At 41.2% G+C, this 18450-nt stretch overlaps 1 protein-coding gene and 1 long non-coding RNA gene across 4 annotated transcripts; one reads left to right on the forward strand and one right to left on the reverse strand.

The window, feature by feature from the left end:
- Positions 1-576: 576 nt before the first annotated feature.
- VASH1 (vasohibin 1) lies at positions 577-15412 on the reverse strand. 3 transcript variants are annotated; one of them, XM_034418183.3, is made up of 8 exons: positions 15067-15412; positions 14420-14776; positions 6307-6395; positions 5631-5687; positions 4892-4966; positions 3370-3751; positions 1893-2005; positions 577-668 (listed from the first exon to the last, which is right to left on the reverse strand). In XM_034418183.3, exons 2-8 carry the CDS (start codon positions 14699-14701, stop codon positions 596-598), a joined length of 1071 nt encoding a protein of 356 aa, XP_034274074.2. In that variant the 5' UTR covers positions 14702-14776; positions 15067-15412; the 3' UTR covers positions 577-595. The 3 variants fall into 3 exon arrangements, with proteins under 3 accessions (XP_034274074.2, XP_034274072.2, XP_034274071.2); XM_034418181.3 differs by having other exon boundaries at positions 14420-14779; XM_034418180.3 differs by having other exon boundaries at positions 14420-14810; positions 15067-15235.
- On the forward strand, positions 15218-18195 carry LOC132710683 (uncharacterized). Its single transcript, XR_009621383.2, has 2 exons — positions 15218-15524; positions 17295-18195. It is a non-coding gene; the product is annotated as an uncharacterized LOC132710683 (long non-coding RNA).
- The last annotated feature ends 255 nt before the right edge of the window (positions 18196-18450 follow it).

Below are 18450 nucleotides of genomic sequence, written 5' to 3' on the forward strand. Positions count from 1 at the left end.
AGACAAAAACACTAGGATCACATTGATGATTTTGGAGCATATGCAACAATATGGTACGCTTTCCCCACTCCCCAAGTTATTAAAAATATTAAAATTCTCAGAAAATACAAATTAAGAAATTCTTCCATAGGAGTCAGTATTTGTTTTTTGCTTCTAGCCCGTCTTTCTCCTGAAATCTCCTGCTAAGTTGGTTCCTTCAAAAGCAGAGAGGAGACATATAACTTTCTATGGGGCTTTCTGAAGTCAAAAACATTCTATTCTGTGTAGGCTGAGAAACAGCACCGAAAGGGCTTTTACTGTTACTTTGCAAATGTATCTTCTCTTGCCACTATGTAGAATAACGAATAACTGGTAGAAGATCTGTTTGTTTGTTTGTTTGTTTGTTTGTTTGTTTGTTTGTTTAGTTGGTGTATTTAGTTCCTGATATAATGCAAAGAAATGGCTATCCTCTAATTTACAGGATATCATCCCGAGTAAATAAATACCTTGGAAAATATGCACTTTGTACCCTCTGCATCCCCTCCCACACTGCACATCTTATAGGTAGTGTTGGTTCAAATGCTTTCCACCAAGTGGTCCACAAATGAGAAGATCTTTATACTCTGATTTGGTAACCATTAAGATCGGGCATGGCTTTGGGTTCTGTAGGTTTCTTGTCTCCAGAAGGTCTGCACAATGGAGAGAAGAAGAAGAAGAAGAAAAGCAAATGAGCAAATGAAAAGAATCTGTACCTTCTAACAAGAAAAAATCTTTAACTATTTTAGTATCTTAAATTGTTATCATTATCTGCAGAGCTTAGCTAGGTAATCATCCCACATATTCTTCAAGGATACATTCTTAATTACATACATAATTAAAGCAGAGTTCTCAAAGCCTTGACTTGGCAAAAGTATCAGGCTAAGTTTCAATCAACATCAGTATCTCCTCTCCTTCTGTGAGTCATACAATAAGTCAGGAAAAGGCTTGTCATCCTTTTGTTGCTTGAATGGGGGTATGAGACAGACTGGAAGCAGTGCCTGTTTCCTTCTATTAATGAGCTTTCATTATGACAATGAGCTTACAATACAATGCAATGGGCGAAGGGAATTTCTTGCAGATGGCATCGGCTCTTTTTCTGTGATGAGTATTCACAGAGTCTGTGCAATGCTTTCCAAGAATATCCATATCTATTCTAACTCAGATTTTTAACAAGCACTCTTGTTGGGAATAACACAATTCAGCAAAGAAAATAATTGCATGTAAGGTAAAGGTGAAGGTAAAGGTTTCCCTGTCCAGTCATTTCCAACTCTAGGGCTTGGTGCTCATCTCCATTTCTTAACCGAGGAAGCCAGCATTGTCCGAAGACATTTCAGTGGTCATGTGGCCAGCATGACTATACGCTGAGGCTGTTACCTTCCCACCAAGGTGGTATCTATTAATCTACTCGCATTTGCATGCTTTCTAACTGCTAGGTGGCCAGGAGCTGAGGCAAGTAATGGCAGCTCACACCATCGTGCAGTGCTCAGGTCTCGAACCCAGACAGCCAGCTTTCCAGCTGACAAGCTCAGCGTCTTTAACCACTGAGCCATTGTGTCCCCTAGAATTGCATGTAAATATGCAAAATATTGCTCTGTTGGAAAGAAGTTATAATTCAGTTAATGGTCATTCTCTAAAATCCACGAGACTGATCATTCAATCATTTAATTTCAAAATGTCATTGGGAGGAATAACCAAACAGGTTGCTTAAAAGCAGAGGGGGGAAAGCAGGTGTGAAGTGCATATACTGAGACAAGAAGAATGATGTAAAATATGTCTCTACTCACATAGGAGAAAAAGTTATGTGCACTTAAATTATAGCACAATCAAGGAAACCAAAAACTATATATAGGCAAAGCAAAGTATTGCAGGCTTACCGCCTTTCTGTCCGGCTATTGCGACGATGTGGACTGGATTGGCTACGTTGTGGGGATGGGACATCCTTTTTCCTATCCTTGGTGGGTGATGGGGGTCCAGAAGCTTTGCTGATCTAGGGAAAGAGAAACTTCATACCTTTAGGCTTTTCTCTTGATACCAAAAATAGGAAGGACCTTGCCGTATTTTTAGCACTGCTTAGGTCTTTTGCATGTTCAAAACACTTCACCAAAATTTTGTGTATAAAAACCCATCTAAATATATCTACAGAAAGAGCAAGTTGCTGCTAATGATCATGCTGATAGGAAGAGAAAATTTGCCAAAGGAACACTTTGAAGATTTAGCCTTAAGAAACATCTTAGAACAATTATTCCTTCCTTCCAGTAGTTAAAACCAGATGTTTTGGTTTTAATTTTTTGAGCCTAAATTATTTAATCTGTTTTTTAATAGTCTTTAACTTTTATATGTCTTTGTATTATTTATGACTGTTCACCGCCCTGAGTCCTTCGGGAGTAGGGCGGTATACAAATATGAAAAAAAATAAAAAATAAATAAAATAAATAAAATAAAAAAATGGCATTGTCTATAACAGGTTTCATCTTCAAGCATGCAAATAAGAGCAAATCAACCAAGTAATGTTTAACGAAGGCAGGGGTGAGCAATCTCAACTATACATGAATTATCTCCCCCCACCCCATATTTTGTAGATCCTAGACCCATGATGGCAAACCTATGGCACGTGTGCCACAGGTGGCACGCGGAGCCATATCGGTGGGCACGCGAGCTCAGCTCTGGCACACATGCGTGCGCTGGCCAGCTGATTATTAGGCTTTCTGGTCCCACCGGAAGTTAGCAAACGGGCCATTTCTGGCTTCCGGAGGGCCTCCGGGAGGGTGGAGAAGGCCATTTTTGCCCTCCCCAGGCTCCTAGAAAGCCTCTGGAGTCTGGGGAGGGTGAAAAACAGGCCTACCCGGCCAACTGTGCCATCGCGTGTCAAAAGCGTGGTGAGTGCGGGAGGGTCACATGTGCATGTGCGGGGGGGCAGGGCGCATAGAATTATGGGTGTGGGCACACGCACGCATGACCCTCCCGCACTCACCACGCTTTTGGCACACGATGGCAAAAAGGTTAGCCATCACTGTCCTAGACGCTCTTCAACTCTAATTGGATGGAATGGATGAAACAGCATTGACCCAAACACCTTTCTTTCTATTCTACCTTCTGAAACAGGTCCTCTCCATTTCAAGATGGGAACTAGACAAAAATGACAGCATAAATCCAAAACAGGCTTAACTGTTATAAAAGAAATAACATCTTCCAAGACTCATGTGTATATGACATTGCCCCCACCTGTTCTAAATCATCAACCCCAATCAGTGTGGTTCCAAAATCATCCCCAGGCACTCACTTAAGAACACTCACCCATACTTTATAAGGGTATATTGAACAATCAGCTCTTCTTTTGCCCCTTCCTCTCACCTTTAGCCTTATGTCACGGGAATGTCTCTCAAGCTCCTTGCGGAAGTCCTCACGGCTCAGCTTCTCCACATCCAAGACGGAATGCTTCCATTCGATCTGCTCTACACTGTGTGGGTCATGGGACACACACTGGCCAAGCTTCACCTTTTTGAGGGTATGCCAGCAGCACCGATATGCCTCTTCATAGTCAAAAATAAGCTCACTCAGTGTGCGGAAGGTGGGAGCTTTGTACATGAGATCCTCCCGTCGACTTATGCCAAGCGCCCCATAGCGGCCCCCAATGTTCACTCCCAGCACGATATGGTGGAAGTAGTTCCCTGAGAAGTAAGTTTTGAAACTGATGGGGAAGCGGTCCAGTGTTGGCATGTGGTTGGTGAGGTAACTATTGATGATGAAATATTCAGGAAATAGGTGGTATAACAAAGAAAAGTAATGAACCATCACTCTATTTTTTTTTTTTTTTACATATTTTAGGCTTAATTCTTATCTCTTATCAGGTTAAACTAGTACAGGTAGTCTTTGACGTACGACCACAGTTGAGCCCAAAATTTCTGTTAAGTGAAACATTTGTTAAGTGGGTTTTGCCCCATTTTACTACTTTTCTTGCCACAGTTGTTAAGTGAATCACCGCAGTTGATAAATTAGTAACCCGGTTGTTAAGTGAATCTGTTTTTCCCCATTGACTTGGCTTGTCAGAAGGTTGCAAAAGGGGATCACATGACCTTGAGACACAGCAACAGTCATAAATATGAACCAGCTGCCAAGCATCTGAATTTTGATCACATGATCATGAGGATGCTGCAATGGTCGTAACTGTGGAAAATGGTCATAAGTCACATTTTTCAGTGCCGTTGTAACTTTGAATGGTCACTAAACAAATTGTTATAACTCGAGGACTACCTGTATAGCATAGGTTTGGGGAGGTACTTCTAAAAGATCTGGAGGACTATGTTTTTTCTATGTGACAAAATACCAAGCCTATTTTCTCTATCTGTAGATAAATCTCAACTGAGTGATCTCCAGAACCATCCATGCATTTGGATCTGGCTTTGGTAAATCATATTTCTTTATATTAGTCTTCAAGTCTATGAGCTTGGGCAGATCATCTAGCATCATAAAGACAACTCAAAGGTTTATAATACAGGTCCCATAGCGCCTCCTGACAATAATTCTAATGCTAATTCAAACATGTAGTGCAGTGAAAATCCTATTCCAACTGCACAAATGTGTTACAACAAAAGCAAGGGAAAACCTATAATTAAAAGACATACTGGGACATAAGACACAATTCTCTCAAAAGAGGATGTGACTCCTAGATTATTAGTACAATAAAAAAGGAATCTACCAGTCAACTAAAATATTCCTAGTTAGAAAATGAGGGCGTCCCTTGATTTTGCTATTATGCTTCTTGTCTAAAGCAAGAGGAAAATTAAACAGGTCGTTTGCATATCAGAGCATAAGTACAGGAGGATTCAGGTGTTATCTCTGGAAACCGTGTACATCTTCTAAAATAAAAGGATACATTCCTAGGATCACAGCCTCCAAACACTTGATTGGCAGGGCTTCCTTTGTCATTTCTTTGGCCAGATCCATCAGCCTGTGAGACAAATGAAGAGAACAAGCAAGAATATTAATATTTTAAAAGTTTTGTCAGATAATATATAGATGGAGAACAGCCTAAAGAGGAAGAAAAGAGAAAATATGATGGGAAATAACTGCTTAGTCATTCAAGAACAGAAAAGAAGTCATGATGGGTAGTTCCTCTTCACTTCATACTTATCTTTTACTACCAATACTGAATTCAACATTCAGTAAAAAATTGTCTTCCAAACTGGATTAAAGGTTTGGTTTATATTTAGAATAATTTGAGTATAATCATATAACTTTATATGTTTAATCTCTATCATTAAATGTCTCAGGTTAAGAGGCCCAAGTGTGGCATGCAATGGAGGCTTAAACTACATGAATGGCATTGCAATCAGGAATAATAAGCACCTCCACCCATATTTATCACATCAGCTAGACACCAATTATGGCTATGCTGCAAGAGTTCAGAAATGCTGAACTGTACTGAAGGAGATGAAAGGCCTGGGAATCAAGTGTAAATTGCTTCTTTAGCAGATTATATAATATTTTTGCTGTGGCTGTTTCATGGATATGCAACTAGAAAAAACTGTGCTCTTTTAGGGTAAGGGTAAGCGTAGGGGTAGCGGTAAGAAAAAGAACTATTCTCAAAATAAATCTGGAAAGACAATACTTACCCAGTCAAAGGCCTGCTTTTCTTGATTTCAAAGAACTGTGTCCCAGTGTGATTGTATCTGGGAATAAGAAGTTAAGGGACGCTTGATTTGGAAGAGCTGCTGGAGGACGGGGGGGGGGGGGGCGGGGGAAGAGAAAGCATAAGCAAATTATTAAAAATATTGATAGGTGTCTGTGTGTGTGTGTTGTTTAGAGGGACTACAGTGCATGCAGCAAAAAGTTTACTTTTCTTTCACCAATAATGACCCCCACAAAATTCACTCCAGTTTTCCACCCCAAAATACAGCTAGCAGTCGTAATGACTCTAGCAGCAGCAATGTGCACTCAAACATTCTCCATTTGTTCTCCAGTCCCAGGTTTTCCTCCATGCACTTGGAAAGGAATCAAGTGAAATGCCTTTTGAATGCTGTACTTCTGGTGTAGCAAAGCAAACTTTGAAACAGGTTAACTCTGGCTTGCTTACAACAATGATGACCAAATGTGTAGGGAATAAGCTAAAGGAAATGAATAAGGCAGTAAAGCCACTGGCTCTAATAAACATCAACCTCCTGAAAGAAAGAGAGAGAGAGGGAGGGAGAGGGAGGGAGGGAGGGAGGGAGGGAGGGAGAGAGAGAGAGAGAGAAGTTGCCTTGCTTCTCTTTTCATTTCTTGGGGATTCAGATACAGCTGAAAGGATACTGAAGTTCCCTGATATAGCGCTGTATAGCTTCCAGGCGCTCAGGGATGAGAGTGGTTGACTGTAGAGTAGGCACACTTGGTATGGGGTTCTGTAGATAAGAAGGGAGGGAGAAAATGAGATTCAAGATCACCAAGTCAAAGATGAAATTCCATTCATATTCTAGTTGAAAGGAAGGAAACCTGTGGTACTCCAGAGGCAAAATCAACTCCAGAGGCAAATCATGAGGCAACTTCCAGCATCTTTCATCATAACTGCACTGTCTGGACCTACTGGAAGATGTAATTCGTTAATATTAAGATTGCCACAAGGCTGCCTGCCTCAGCCTATTATATAGGTAGTCCTCCCTTTACAGATTGCCTCGTGCAGCAACTGTTTGAAATTACAATGGTGTAAAAAAATAACTTCGTGTTATGATCATCACAATGTCCCATGGTCATTGGGATCACCATTCCTGTGTTTCACAACTGGTCCACATTTATGGCCACTGCAGTATCCCTCAGTCAAGCTGCACACTCAGCTTGTGCCAAGTAGAGTTAATAGAGAATGCAGAAGTAAAACCATAAACTGTGGTCATGTGATATTTTTCACTTAGTGACCACAGCATTTTGCTTAATGACTGACAGGGAAGTCAAGTCATTTGCTGCCACATGTTTTTCTGCTTAGCAATGGAATTGCCAGTTCCAGTTGTGATCGCTGAGCAAGGATTACTTGTAGGGCAGTAGGTTAATGATAATAACCTACTAATATCTAATGATAATAACCAGTTAGTAAGCAAAAAAGTCTAATGATGATTTTGTCTATATACTCCTTTGTCTAAGCCAGAACAATGCATCGTAGAAGTGCTATATTACAATTTCATTAATTCTAAGAGGCTTTGGAATTGTGGGAGTTGTAGTTAAACTCATCAGGGTTAGAGGAGCTAAGGATGACTATGATATTTTAACAATACACAAGCAGAAGAGCGAGAATTCGGCAGGGCTCATCTTTTCTGACAAACATTTAATGTAACGTGTATAGTGTCAGAAAACAAGGTGGAAAGCTTTAAAATATCTGAACATGAGATAGTGGCATTGAGGCATGTATTTATTCTTCAGAACAAAGTACATTAGGCAATTTCTGATGAATGGGAAAATATTCTTCAGTTCTAGTTAGAAACAGTGAAGAGTCTTTCCCAGCAGGGCTGGTCCCAGATATTTGATTTCTTAAGTTGTCTTCTTTCATAGCCAAGTTATTTCAGCATTTGAAGCAGAAAACCCCTTGAGCACCTCCATCTTCTAAGCAGGAAAAACGTATGACAGTCAATTAGTGAGACATCAGCTGCTGCTGTCTCTTTTATATCACCCCAAATTGGCTGCCACTCAACTCTGCCTAAAGGTAGAACTAGCCATAACTTCCAGGTAGCAAAGTTAAAACCTTCTTTGCAGAGGTATTTAGAGAAGCAGATCTTGCATTTAGACTAGCCATTCTTTTTACCCTTTTTAAATGGAAGAGAAATTGTCACTGCTTCTCCCCATCTTCTTTGGAGTAGTAGGACATATGTAATCCTACATAATATAATGGAAACCACTTAAAATATGCAGGTCCTATGCTATAATTAGCTTCTCATTTAAACTACTAAGGGTGATGAGGAATTCACTATACTGTACACAGACCTGGGTCTTGAATCCAGAACCCAGACTAAGTTAAAATTTCCATCGTATCAAGAATTTCAGTTCTGTCCCTTAAGAGACAGAGAGGGCAGAGTGAAAGACAATAACTTGTCCCTCTTAACTCCAAGCTAATTGAGATGCTACAGTAACACTTTCTTGTGATACATATTTCCCTGCTACAATTTCTTCCATCAAAATGTATTAATATACAGGTAGTAATTGTTAAAGGGAAGCTTTTTGGGGAAAAGCTATTATTTTGTTTTAAAGACGGTTTGATTGATTATAGCGACACAGCATTGTTAACAATACAGTAAAGATGTTCTGCACTCAACCAACCGCTGAACTCCTACCTGTGCCCTTTCCACATTGCCCTGAAAGCAACTTTCAAAATTATGAGATGCTACAGACAGATTGCCTTACCATAACGTAGTCTATGCATTTGTAGATTCCAAGCCTGTTGATATTTAAAGAAAGGAACGCAAATTTGCGAAGGATAAAGTGGTTACCAGTAGTGGATTGCTCCCGGTTCGATAGAACCAGTAGTAAACCGGTGGGAGGCTCTGCCCACCCACAACATCATCATGGGTGATCTGCGCATGCGCAGAAGCTTCTGCATGTGTGCTCCCACTGCGAACTAGTAGTAAAGGTAAATGGAACCCACCCTTGGTGGTTACACAAAGCTTTTCAGTTATTATACTTGAATGACATTAAGTGTACCTAAAGCCCAGGGGTGGGTTCTAAAAATTTTTACTACCGGTCTGTGGGTGTGGCTTATTTTGTGGGCATTGCTTGATGGTCATGTGACAATTATTTAGGATTTAGCAGAGGTACTGGTTTATCAGGCTTTTAACTGCTTGCAGAGCTGTACCGATCTACTCATGTATTTTTGCAGGCACTGGTCTACCCATTTATTTTTGCAGGCACTGATCTACTCATGTATTTTTGCAGGCACTGGTCTACTCATTTGTTTTCTTTTAACACTGATCAGCTGTAGGGCGGCCCTTTGAAGCCCGGCAGCAAGAGTTTAAACAGTTTTTTCCCTCTAGCCATCAGCTGGGACTGAGGAGGCAGCAATAGATTGGGGGTGGGGCCAAATAAAAGGTAAGAATAATGCGGAGGTGGGGGGGCGTGGGGGAAGAACCGGTTCGGTGACACCATATCATCACAGCTACCGGCTCGGGAGAACCGGGCCGAACCGGGAGAAACCCACCACTAATAAAGCCCATTTAGGAAAATGTAATTCTATTGTATTAGTCTTCTGCAAAAGGTGATCTGGAATGTGTGGGTGTGTTCTGCTCAGGCTTAAACATGTAAAGGTGTTCTTGAGAAAAACCTAACTCCTAGAGATTGCATCTTGGTGACATTAGAGAAAACGTTTGTTTATTGCAACTGGAGCCTTCTGTCCATAAAACTGGAAGCCCTGTTAAGTCAGCCTCCCTGATAACAAAAGAGAATTCTATTCAAATTCCAATGAATCTGAATCCATCCAATGTCCTTCCAGATCTTGGCATACAATCTGGAAAATGTGGGAGCAAGGAATGTGTGACTGGGATAATAGGGCAGAACCAGCATATTTGGAAAGTTGAGACCATGTAATGAATAGAAATGTGACCAATTGTTAAACTGCTTTGCATAAGAAGCCAAGCTGGTGAGGTTGCTTTCTGCCACCTGTTGTAGTTCTCCCATCTATTACTCCACTGTTCTTTATCTTTTTTGATATGGGGGAGGGGGGTTTAGAATCAGAAAGGCATATTTTCAGACAAAGTATCAGTAACCATTTTTAAAATAATGCCTGTTCTTAGCTGGGGCAGGGGGTTGGACTAGAAGACCCCCAAAGTCCCTTCCAACTCAGTTATTCTATTCTATTCTAGCTATGTGACACCTGGAAGCATAATTATAAAGAAAATGATATTTCCATTTTCTGCATGGGCATATCAGAAAGCAGCTACCATAGACAACAGCAAGATTTACAACAGTTACATACTTGGAAACGTCCAACAAAAAGACAAAGTTTCCCTGAAATAATTACAATTTAGAATATTTTTGCAGCAAAGATGGAAGGAGTAAAATTGAAATTCTGTACAGCATTCAAGATACCCCAGAAGACATTCCCTATTTATAAGAACTATTTCTAAGAAAATGAAGTTAGATCGGTGCTCTAATCATTACCAACTGGAAAACTATTGGAATATCCTTAATTTTACATCCTAGAAAAACAATGCTGTGGATCATCCAAAACAGATTAGAGACTTATGTGGAAAGGGAGATGACAGATGTTAAAACTGGCTTTAGAAAAGGCCAAGGAACACAAACCATTGCTGATACACACTGGATAATTCAGAAAGTCCAAGAATAACAAAATAAGCTAATGTATGCTTCACTGATTGTACAAAGATCTTTGATGTATGTCAATCAGACCTTGCTCTGGAATCTCTTTAAGAAGATGGGAATGCCTGGACATCTCATTGTCCTCATGTGAAATCAATTCAAGTAATTCACAACTTACAACAGTTCATTTAGTGACCTTTGGAAGTTACAACATCATTGAAAAAAGTGACTTAGGACAGTTTTTCACACTTACAACCATTGCAGTGCTCCCCATGGTCATGTGATCAAAATTTAGATGTGTGGCAACTGACTCATATTTATGATGGTTTCAATGTCCTGAGGTCATTTGATCACCTTTTGCAACCTTCTGACAAGCAAAGTCAATGGCAAAGCCAGTCTCACTTAACAACCGTGTTACTAACTTCACAACTGCCATGATTTATTTAACAACCGTAGCAAGAAAGGTTGTAAAATGGGGAAAAATTCACTTAACTGTCTCGCTTAGCAACAGAAATTTTGGGCTCAATTCTAATTCTAAGTCGAGGACTATCTGTACACAAGTTAGTAAGTCATCCTCTGGGCAGAACATAGTGAAAAAGACTGGCTCTAGGTCAGCAAAAGAGTGAGACAAGGCTGTATATTCTCCCATTATTTATTTACCCTATGTGCAAAATATATAATTGGGTGAAGACATGTCAGTAACTTACACTGTGCCTATGACAGTACTCTGGCTAGAGTATGGCTAAAAATGCAAATAACCCATTAGTTCTAGTCATGAAGGTCAAAGGTGGATGAATTCAGTGACAGCAACTATAGTGGTGCTGCTGAGACACCTAAAGATACAGAGATTGGGACAGGTTGTTCTGTGAAGATCTGTCCATGCAGTTTTAACAGATGACACCAACCTGATGTCACATAATTGATCAAGCTGCAGCACTGCTGTAGTGCAAAGGCTTTCCTAAAGGCAGCATAGTGAGTATACTGTTAATATTCAAACTCCCCCATTTATCTCTTGTAATGCTGACAAAACCACAGTTCGTAATCTATATGTGAATTCCTGTCACTGAGTCAGTAGGCCTGCCAGACACTCATATTTGACTCAGAGTTTTGGGCTGGAACTTATCCAGATGTAAAATGTCTGCAGAACAAAGGATCCTTCCTAGGCTTTGGAAATGTGAAGATCTCATGTTCTGAGCATCCAGATAGCACAGCTAGTATTGCATTTCAAGATATCAAGGAAAGACAAAGCTTGGCAATAATGCACAGGAATAAAATAAACCAAATTCTGGAGCTGCTTTCCTGACTCTGCAATATGGTTTTAAGCAGCGGAAGATACAGACTGTATTTTAGCACTGCTATAACTCTGAAACGCAGCTCTGTTCATTCCAACACACTCTCTTGTTATTTAAAAGGAATCTTTCTGCATTCACTGAAACCTTTCTGAAGACGCTCCATCTGTCCAAGATGAACAAGTGATAACACAGGGCAGTACTGAGGGTGGGGAGCCATGTGCAACATGTTCACCCCTTCTGCAGCAAGCAGCTCATTTGGGCACTGCTGCATGACAGGAAAATTGCTACCAAGTCAGTTACTATAGGCAGAGGCTTTGCCACAAGTCTTTTTGCCTTTGTCCAATGGTAATTCAGCTCATGGAGCCAAATAGTGATGATAACTAAGTTGTTGGAACAGTGATATCATCCCAACAACTTAGTGAAGCTTGTTGGGCTGGCCAACTTAGCAAGGGCACTACAATCCTCATGTTGAGTCTTTTGAGGACAGAGTTCTGAGCCAGAAGACTGGCCCCTAGGCTAAGCACATATTTAAGAACAGTTATTTGAATGAATATCTAACCTGTAGGGCTGCACAATTATCTGCACAATTTAAAAGGGAAGAGGTGATCTGGTGTGCACATGGGCAAGTGTCCCATGTGTGCTTGCACACCCAATGAAGCACCACCTTTTCCTCCTCAAATCCAAAGTAATTCATAATCCAATGTCCTGTAAGTGAAGTCTTTATTAATTGAACAGCTTTCTTCCATTCCGTTTAAAAAAGCATGACTAAAAATGTAATTGCACAAAGGAAGACCAAGAGGCAGATAGATTTATTTTGGTTATTTGAACAGCCTGTTCTCAGTTTCTGCTATCATTTTCAAGGCTAAGCAGGTTATCACATCAATGCATTTTCAAAAAAAGTTCCTTGCTGAAAGCCACCGACATCAACAGGCCTTTGCTATACTTCTCTTTGCAGCAAGTAGACTACATTTTGTCCAGTGTAAGCCAGTTAGTAAAAGCTGGCACAATCCTTATCAAGTGAATTGCACTCTATTTCCAGTTTTAGTAATATACCGCTTTTCATCCACCTTTTGTAAGCTGCTACTTGCCTTTACCCATTTAACCTAATCATCTGGCATTACTGCTCATCATGCACTTTCATAAAAATAAAATTTGAATCACATACTACAACAGTCTTCTCCTCCCGATAGCTTGATCTCAACATGGATAAGTAGAGTCTGGGATTCCCAGAACTGCCAAGGAGCATAGTCAAAAGGCAAAGTTGAAAAGGTTACACTATAGTATTTAATGGAAATAACCCAAATGTTCTTAAACTTTCTTATGCATTTGTTCCTCTTAGCTTTGATACAGTTGGTACAATCTCCACAACACAGTTATACGGGCTCTTAGTTTTTAGTTAGAAGGACTAAATAAGAACTAATTCTAATTTAGAATTCAGATAAAGTCAATCAATTCAAATTATACAGTCAACTTCCGGAAGTAAAGCCCGCCCTTTTGTGTGCTCTGTATAACAAGTTTAGATCATCTCTTCCAGGCTGGAAAGTCAAAAGCGACACTTTTCAAAAGAACAGGAAACTGCCCAAAGAATTGCGATATCCACCTATTATTGACTCAAAATATATCTGGCATGACCTCATAACATGTAAATATCTCCCAAACACTGTAGGTTTAACATGACAAAGAATAACATTAATATACTGTACAACATAGACCTATAGTCAAAAATATCACGTTGTCCAATGTTAAAAGTACTTTTTTTCTAAGGTGCTTTCCTCAGAGCTTCAGATTCTTAAAGCTGGTTATACTGTTTCATACAATTCTTATGGGCATAAATCTTAATACAGTCGGTATTTAGATAGCTGCGAATGATCACGTGAACTCAACTCAGTTCTTTTCCCAGCTCAAGTATTTAAAAAATGTTCAATATGGGACAGTGTCAATAAACTTAAATCACCCCAGCTCAGGTGGATCACTGCTAAAGCCAATGTAGGCACACGCCCATCAAAAAAGAAAGCATACCCAAATGAGATGTTTGCAGGAAGCAGAAGTGGGAAGAATCCATGATATGTACCTCCTGGCATCAGGACTTACATCCTTGTGTCAGGCATCATGACCCAAGTGCCAAATTGACTTTTGCATGATGTTGTCAGGAGGTGTCATTATCTTACGTCATTGTGGTTTGTTATAACCACAGTCCCAACTGCGTACCCTTGTAAAGTATAATTTATATGGATTACTTTGTATAATCTGTTTATATAATTACTTTTAATTAAAAGCACTGCAAGTATACTGCATTCTGTTGAGCTGTGTCTAAAAATGTGGATTCCTTTAATAGATTTGAACAGTCTGGCTATTCTTCCATCTATTAATGAATGAATCCAGCTCAGATACTAACACCTAGCTGACCCTTTTCTAATCTTGAAAAAAAGTTAAGCAGTAACTCATGTTGATTTTAGATAATACTTGGGGTGGAAAACCAGCAGAAAATCTCATGGCAATAGGCTTACTCAAAATCATATTGGAAAAAGATAATGGTAAACGCTTTCATATTTATGCAAATAAATCTACTTGGATATGTGCACTTAGCAAAAACTAAGCTTAACTTAGTGGCACCTTTATGAGTTAAACAGATACATTAGATTATGTTTATGTGGAGATGGATCTCTCCCACTTGCAACCTTAATCTGTGATTCGCATCCATTCATTGTCAGACTCAAATTAGAAAAGCCCTGGCATTGATTTCCATTCCCCCCCAACCCCCCCCCCCCCAACCCCAATTTCCCTTTGTTGATTGCTGTCAAGGAAGCAGTTTCTTCCAACATTCTTTTTCGGAGTCCTCTCACCTTGGGTAGATCAGTGGCTCCCCGGATCCTCAGAGCTACTAATTCTCCCTCAGGATGGATCTTGGCCACATGTTTCCACATTCTTTCCCAGGTGGCCTCATTGATGGGAAGCCCTCCACGGTTCACAAAGAAAGGGACTCCTCCATCTCGGAGGTCTTCATCTCCATCTTCTTCTTGCTCTTCTTCTCGCTGGGCCACCCCTTCCCTGGCCTGGGACCTCCGCAGAACAGCAACACCGCCACCACTGCCATCCACTTTGCCACCTGACATCCCAGCATCCATCAAGCTTGACCTCCTGTTCTTCAGACCCCAGAACCTTTGGGCCCCTTCTTCAGATTGTTTGAGACAGAAGAGCTGCTGCTGAAGACATAGTAGTTAGAGAGTAGAGGCCCTTTAAGACAGACAGACAAAAGGGTGGGGCTCATTCATAAAGGAGGGAGGGGGGAGGGAGTCCAACAGCAAGGCTGAGGTTTTGAAATTCTCCAGCCAGGAAAGAATGAAGCTATGTATGCTTTGGGAACTTCAGAATTTCTGCTCAGAAAGAGACCCGCCTAGCTATCTCTCAAGGCTGCAGAGATAAAACAACACCATCCGGAGAAAGAAAAGGAGGGAAGGTGAGGATCTGGGAACACACAGGACTCACTCACCTAGCTGGACATCATTAGCTGGTGGCCACCAGGTTCGGGAAAGCATCCCAAGAGCAAGAGGGAGATTTGCTAGAAGAGCCGGAGAAAGACGATCTCTTTACCTACCTACCCACCCACCCGCCCCACGCAGCCGGAGAAAAGAGAGGCAGACAAAAGATGAAGCAGGAGGCTACACGCAGGCAGGAGGGCGGGGAGGGGGGCGCGAAGGAGGCGACTTTCCTCGCGTTTCTGGGCGGGGAGGGGGAGTCTCTTCAGGCAGCCAAAGCCCGCCCGCTGCAAGGCAGGTGAACTCAGCACGGGTCACAATGCGCTGCCGCCAGAGAAGGGGAAGGGAGGGCGACGGAAGCCAAGGCTGTTGCTGCTGCCGCCGCCGCCTCTCTGGAAATAGGGGGGACCCCGCGGGGCTCCTTTTTCCCAGGCAAACCCAACAACTGCGCGGGCGAGCCGGAGGGACAAAGGTCGGTTGGCCTCGAGGGAGAGAGGGGTGTAGAAGCTGCTGTTGCAGCTCCCTTGCCGCTTCTGCGAGGAGAATGCTGCGGATGCCAGCGAGCAGAAAAGCCGCTGCAGCTGCGCCAGGGTCGCTGCCTTGGAATTCTCCAGGCGGCGCCTCAGGCCTGAGCTGAAGGAAGCGGGCTCGGCGCTGCGGGGGGTTAGCCTCGCACAGGGTAGCCTCGCTGGGTCTCCCCCTGCTTTCCTCCCACCCACCCCCTCCCGGCGACAGGAATCGAACAGTCCCTGCGCATGCGTGTCTTCCTAGAGGAGGGATAGTTAAAGGGACAGGGACAGAGGGAGCGGGCTGCTGAGCTGCTACCGGTTTGGTTGGGACCAGGATCGCAGTCTGGATGGTTGGGAAGAAGAGGATGTGCGGCGCTCGTTGCCATAGCGCCCTTGCAGGTCACTTATCCTCCCACGCGGCCTTAGTGGATGGGTTTGCAGCGAATTGTGAGCTAGGACTATAGAAAACACTTTGGGGATTTACAGCTCTAAAAAAAAAAAAATCTACTCTGAAAGCCAGTTTAAACTTGTGAATTAAAAAAAAAAGGAAAGGAAAGGAAAACCAACAACCTCCTATGGAGATTCTCAGTCATCCAGGTCATGGTTGTCCCAAAGGTGCTTTTTCAAAAGGCAACTGGACTTCTTGGTTTTTCTTTTCTTGGTTTCACTTCTCATCCAAGAAGCTTCTTCAGCTTTCAGTCCAGTTGTCTCTTGAAAAACAACCTCCTAAAAATTAACAATATGAAGAATTTGAAGAATAAAATTCAAATATGCACACTGAAAGAAATATTTATATATAAAACAAAAACTTGGGTCTTACAGAACAAACTAAAACTTGACCACATCATGGAGTAATATTAGACCATCCAGGGTCAAAGGCCTAATTTCATGTTTTCCAACCTAGTTCTTCAGTTGTGTACTAGTGTCATTGGGATAAACAACCATATGCAGCCCATAGATCTATTTTTCTTTGATTCCAAATTATTGGAATATAATATAACAGCACATTTACATCCTATTTTAATCGCAGCATATCAAAGGCTTTCTGCACATCTTAACAAAACGACCGTTTCCAAATGCAATTAATCTGACATTATCCTAAGCATATCAGCTATAACAGAATAACAGTGTTAGAAAGAACCTTGGGGCCAATTCTGCATATTTTGGGTTTGGCTAGTCTTATTAGGAAAGACCCATTGAAACCAAAGCAGTATTGATTAAAACTAAGCCTCAAAGCTTTAAATAAGTTTACTCTTAAGTCTGGATACGCTTACAATAAGTGCAAAGGGAGTCCTTTCCAGTTTTAAGTCCCTGGCTTTTAATCTTCTATCTATCTATCTATCTATCTATCTATCTATCTATCTATCTATCTAAATAAATATGTAAATGTTCATTTGTTCAAAATCTTAAATCTCCGAAAGTTCTTCACCGATTGCTTTGAAATTTTGACACAATGTTGCATTATACGCACATGTTTTTATATACCTACTAATATATAGATGTCACACCTGTGACAGGTAAAAACATGCTTTTTTGAAAAACAGTGCCATCTGTTGGACTTAAAAGCAACACACGCTGTACTAAATATTTTACGATTCCATTTCAATGGTTTCGATTTACGATCCATTTACGATTTTTTTGTTTTTCCTTTGTTTTTTAGTTCGTGTTTTTTCCTTTTTTAATGTTTTGCAATTTTATATGTTTTTGTTATAACTTTCTTTCTTCTTTTTCAGTGCAATCGATCTGCCCTAGTTCATCCAAATAATGCCTCGCAGAAGATCAAACTTAGGTCGTCGTACTCGCGGAGCAGAAGCAGTGCGACGAGTAATAGCAAATCAAACTGAGGAAGAACGGGCATCAGCAAACGAGCGAAACAGACAAAGAATGGCTCAAATACGTGCCGAGGAAACAGCCGAGAGGCGTGCAGCCAGACTTGAGGATGCACGGTTGCGAGCACGGCGATCGCGTTCTGCAGCTTCAGATCTGTTTCGTTCTCAACAGAATAAACACGACAGGCTGAGAGTGGCTGAAAGACGTCAGCGAGAAACAGCAGATCAGCGTCAAACACAACTCCGTGCTCAGCAATCACGTGATTACAATCGCCTTGAATTCCGGTACAACCCAGCTGATGATTATAGTTTGAGCCGGCATGTTCTCATCGGCACTATGACTGAAGTGTGTCCTTATTGCAAGGCACGTACTCCAATTGAAAATCGGCATGTCAATTATCATGTTGCGAAATATCAACCAGCCAAAGCTTTGCAACGGCACGCGGCTTGCAGTAAAAAAATTAATGAGCAACGTCATAGAAGCAACAATCTTGACAGGACCTTTCAAAGATGAAGATGTCCTCATTCCTCGCATTCCTATGATTCCAACGGATATGCCATTTCAATTTAAGAGATTGCAATTCCCAATTCGATTGGCGTTTGCAATCACCATCAACAAAGCTCAGGGCCAATCTTTAGAATTGTGCGGTTTAGATCTAGACACGAATTGTTTCTTACATGGACAATTATATGTTGCGTGTTCTAGAGTCGGCAAACCAGACAATCTCTATATCTGCACAGACAATGGAACAACAAAAAATATTGTATACCCACAAGCATTGTCAAATTAAACATTAGAAACCTGCGCTTTCTCTTTTCTTTCTTTTCCATTTAACCAGACTGAGCCACAGCAACGCGTGGCCGGGTACAGCTAGTTACAAAATAAAATCCTTTATTCGTGTTTGTGTATATGACCTTTCTTTTTCTCTCTTTTTCCCTTTTTTTTTTAAAACAAACCCTCATTTCTTATGTTTAGAAAGTAAAAAAATGCAGTCTAGCTTTGTTGATCTCCTATTACCTGTCCTTCAATATTTCTGTCTGTTGATTGCCTTCTCATATA

This window comes from Pantherophis guttatus, chromosome 1, assembly GCF_059756535.1.
Source record: "Pantherophis guttatus breed Tessera chromosome 1, ASM5975653v1, whole genome shotgun sequence".
Classification (NCBI taxonomy): Eukaryota; Metazoa; Chordata; class Lepidosauria; order Squamata; family Colubridae; genus Pantherophis; species Pantherophis guttatus.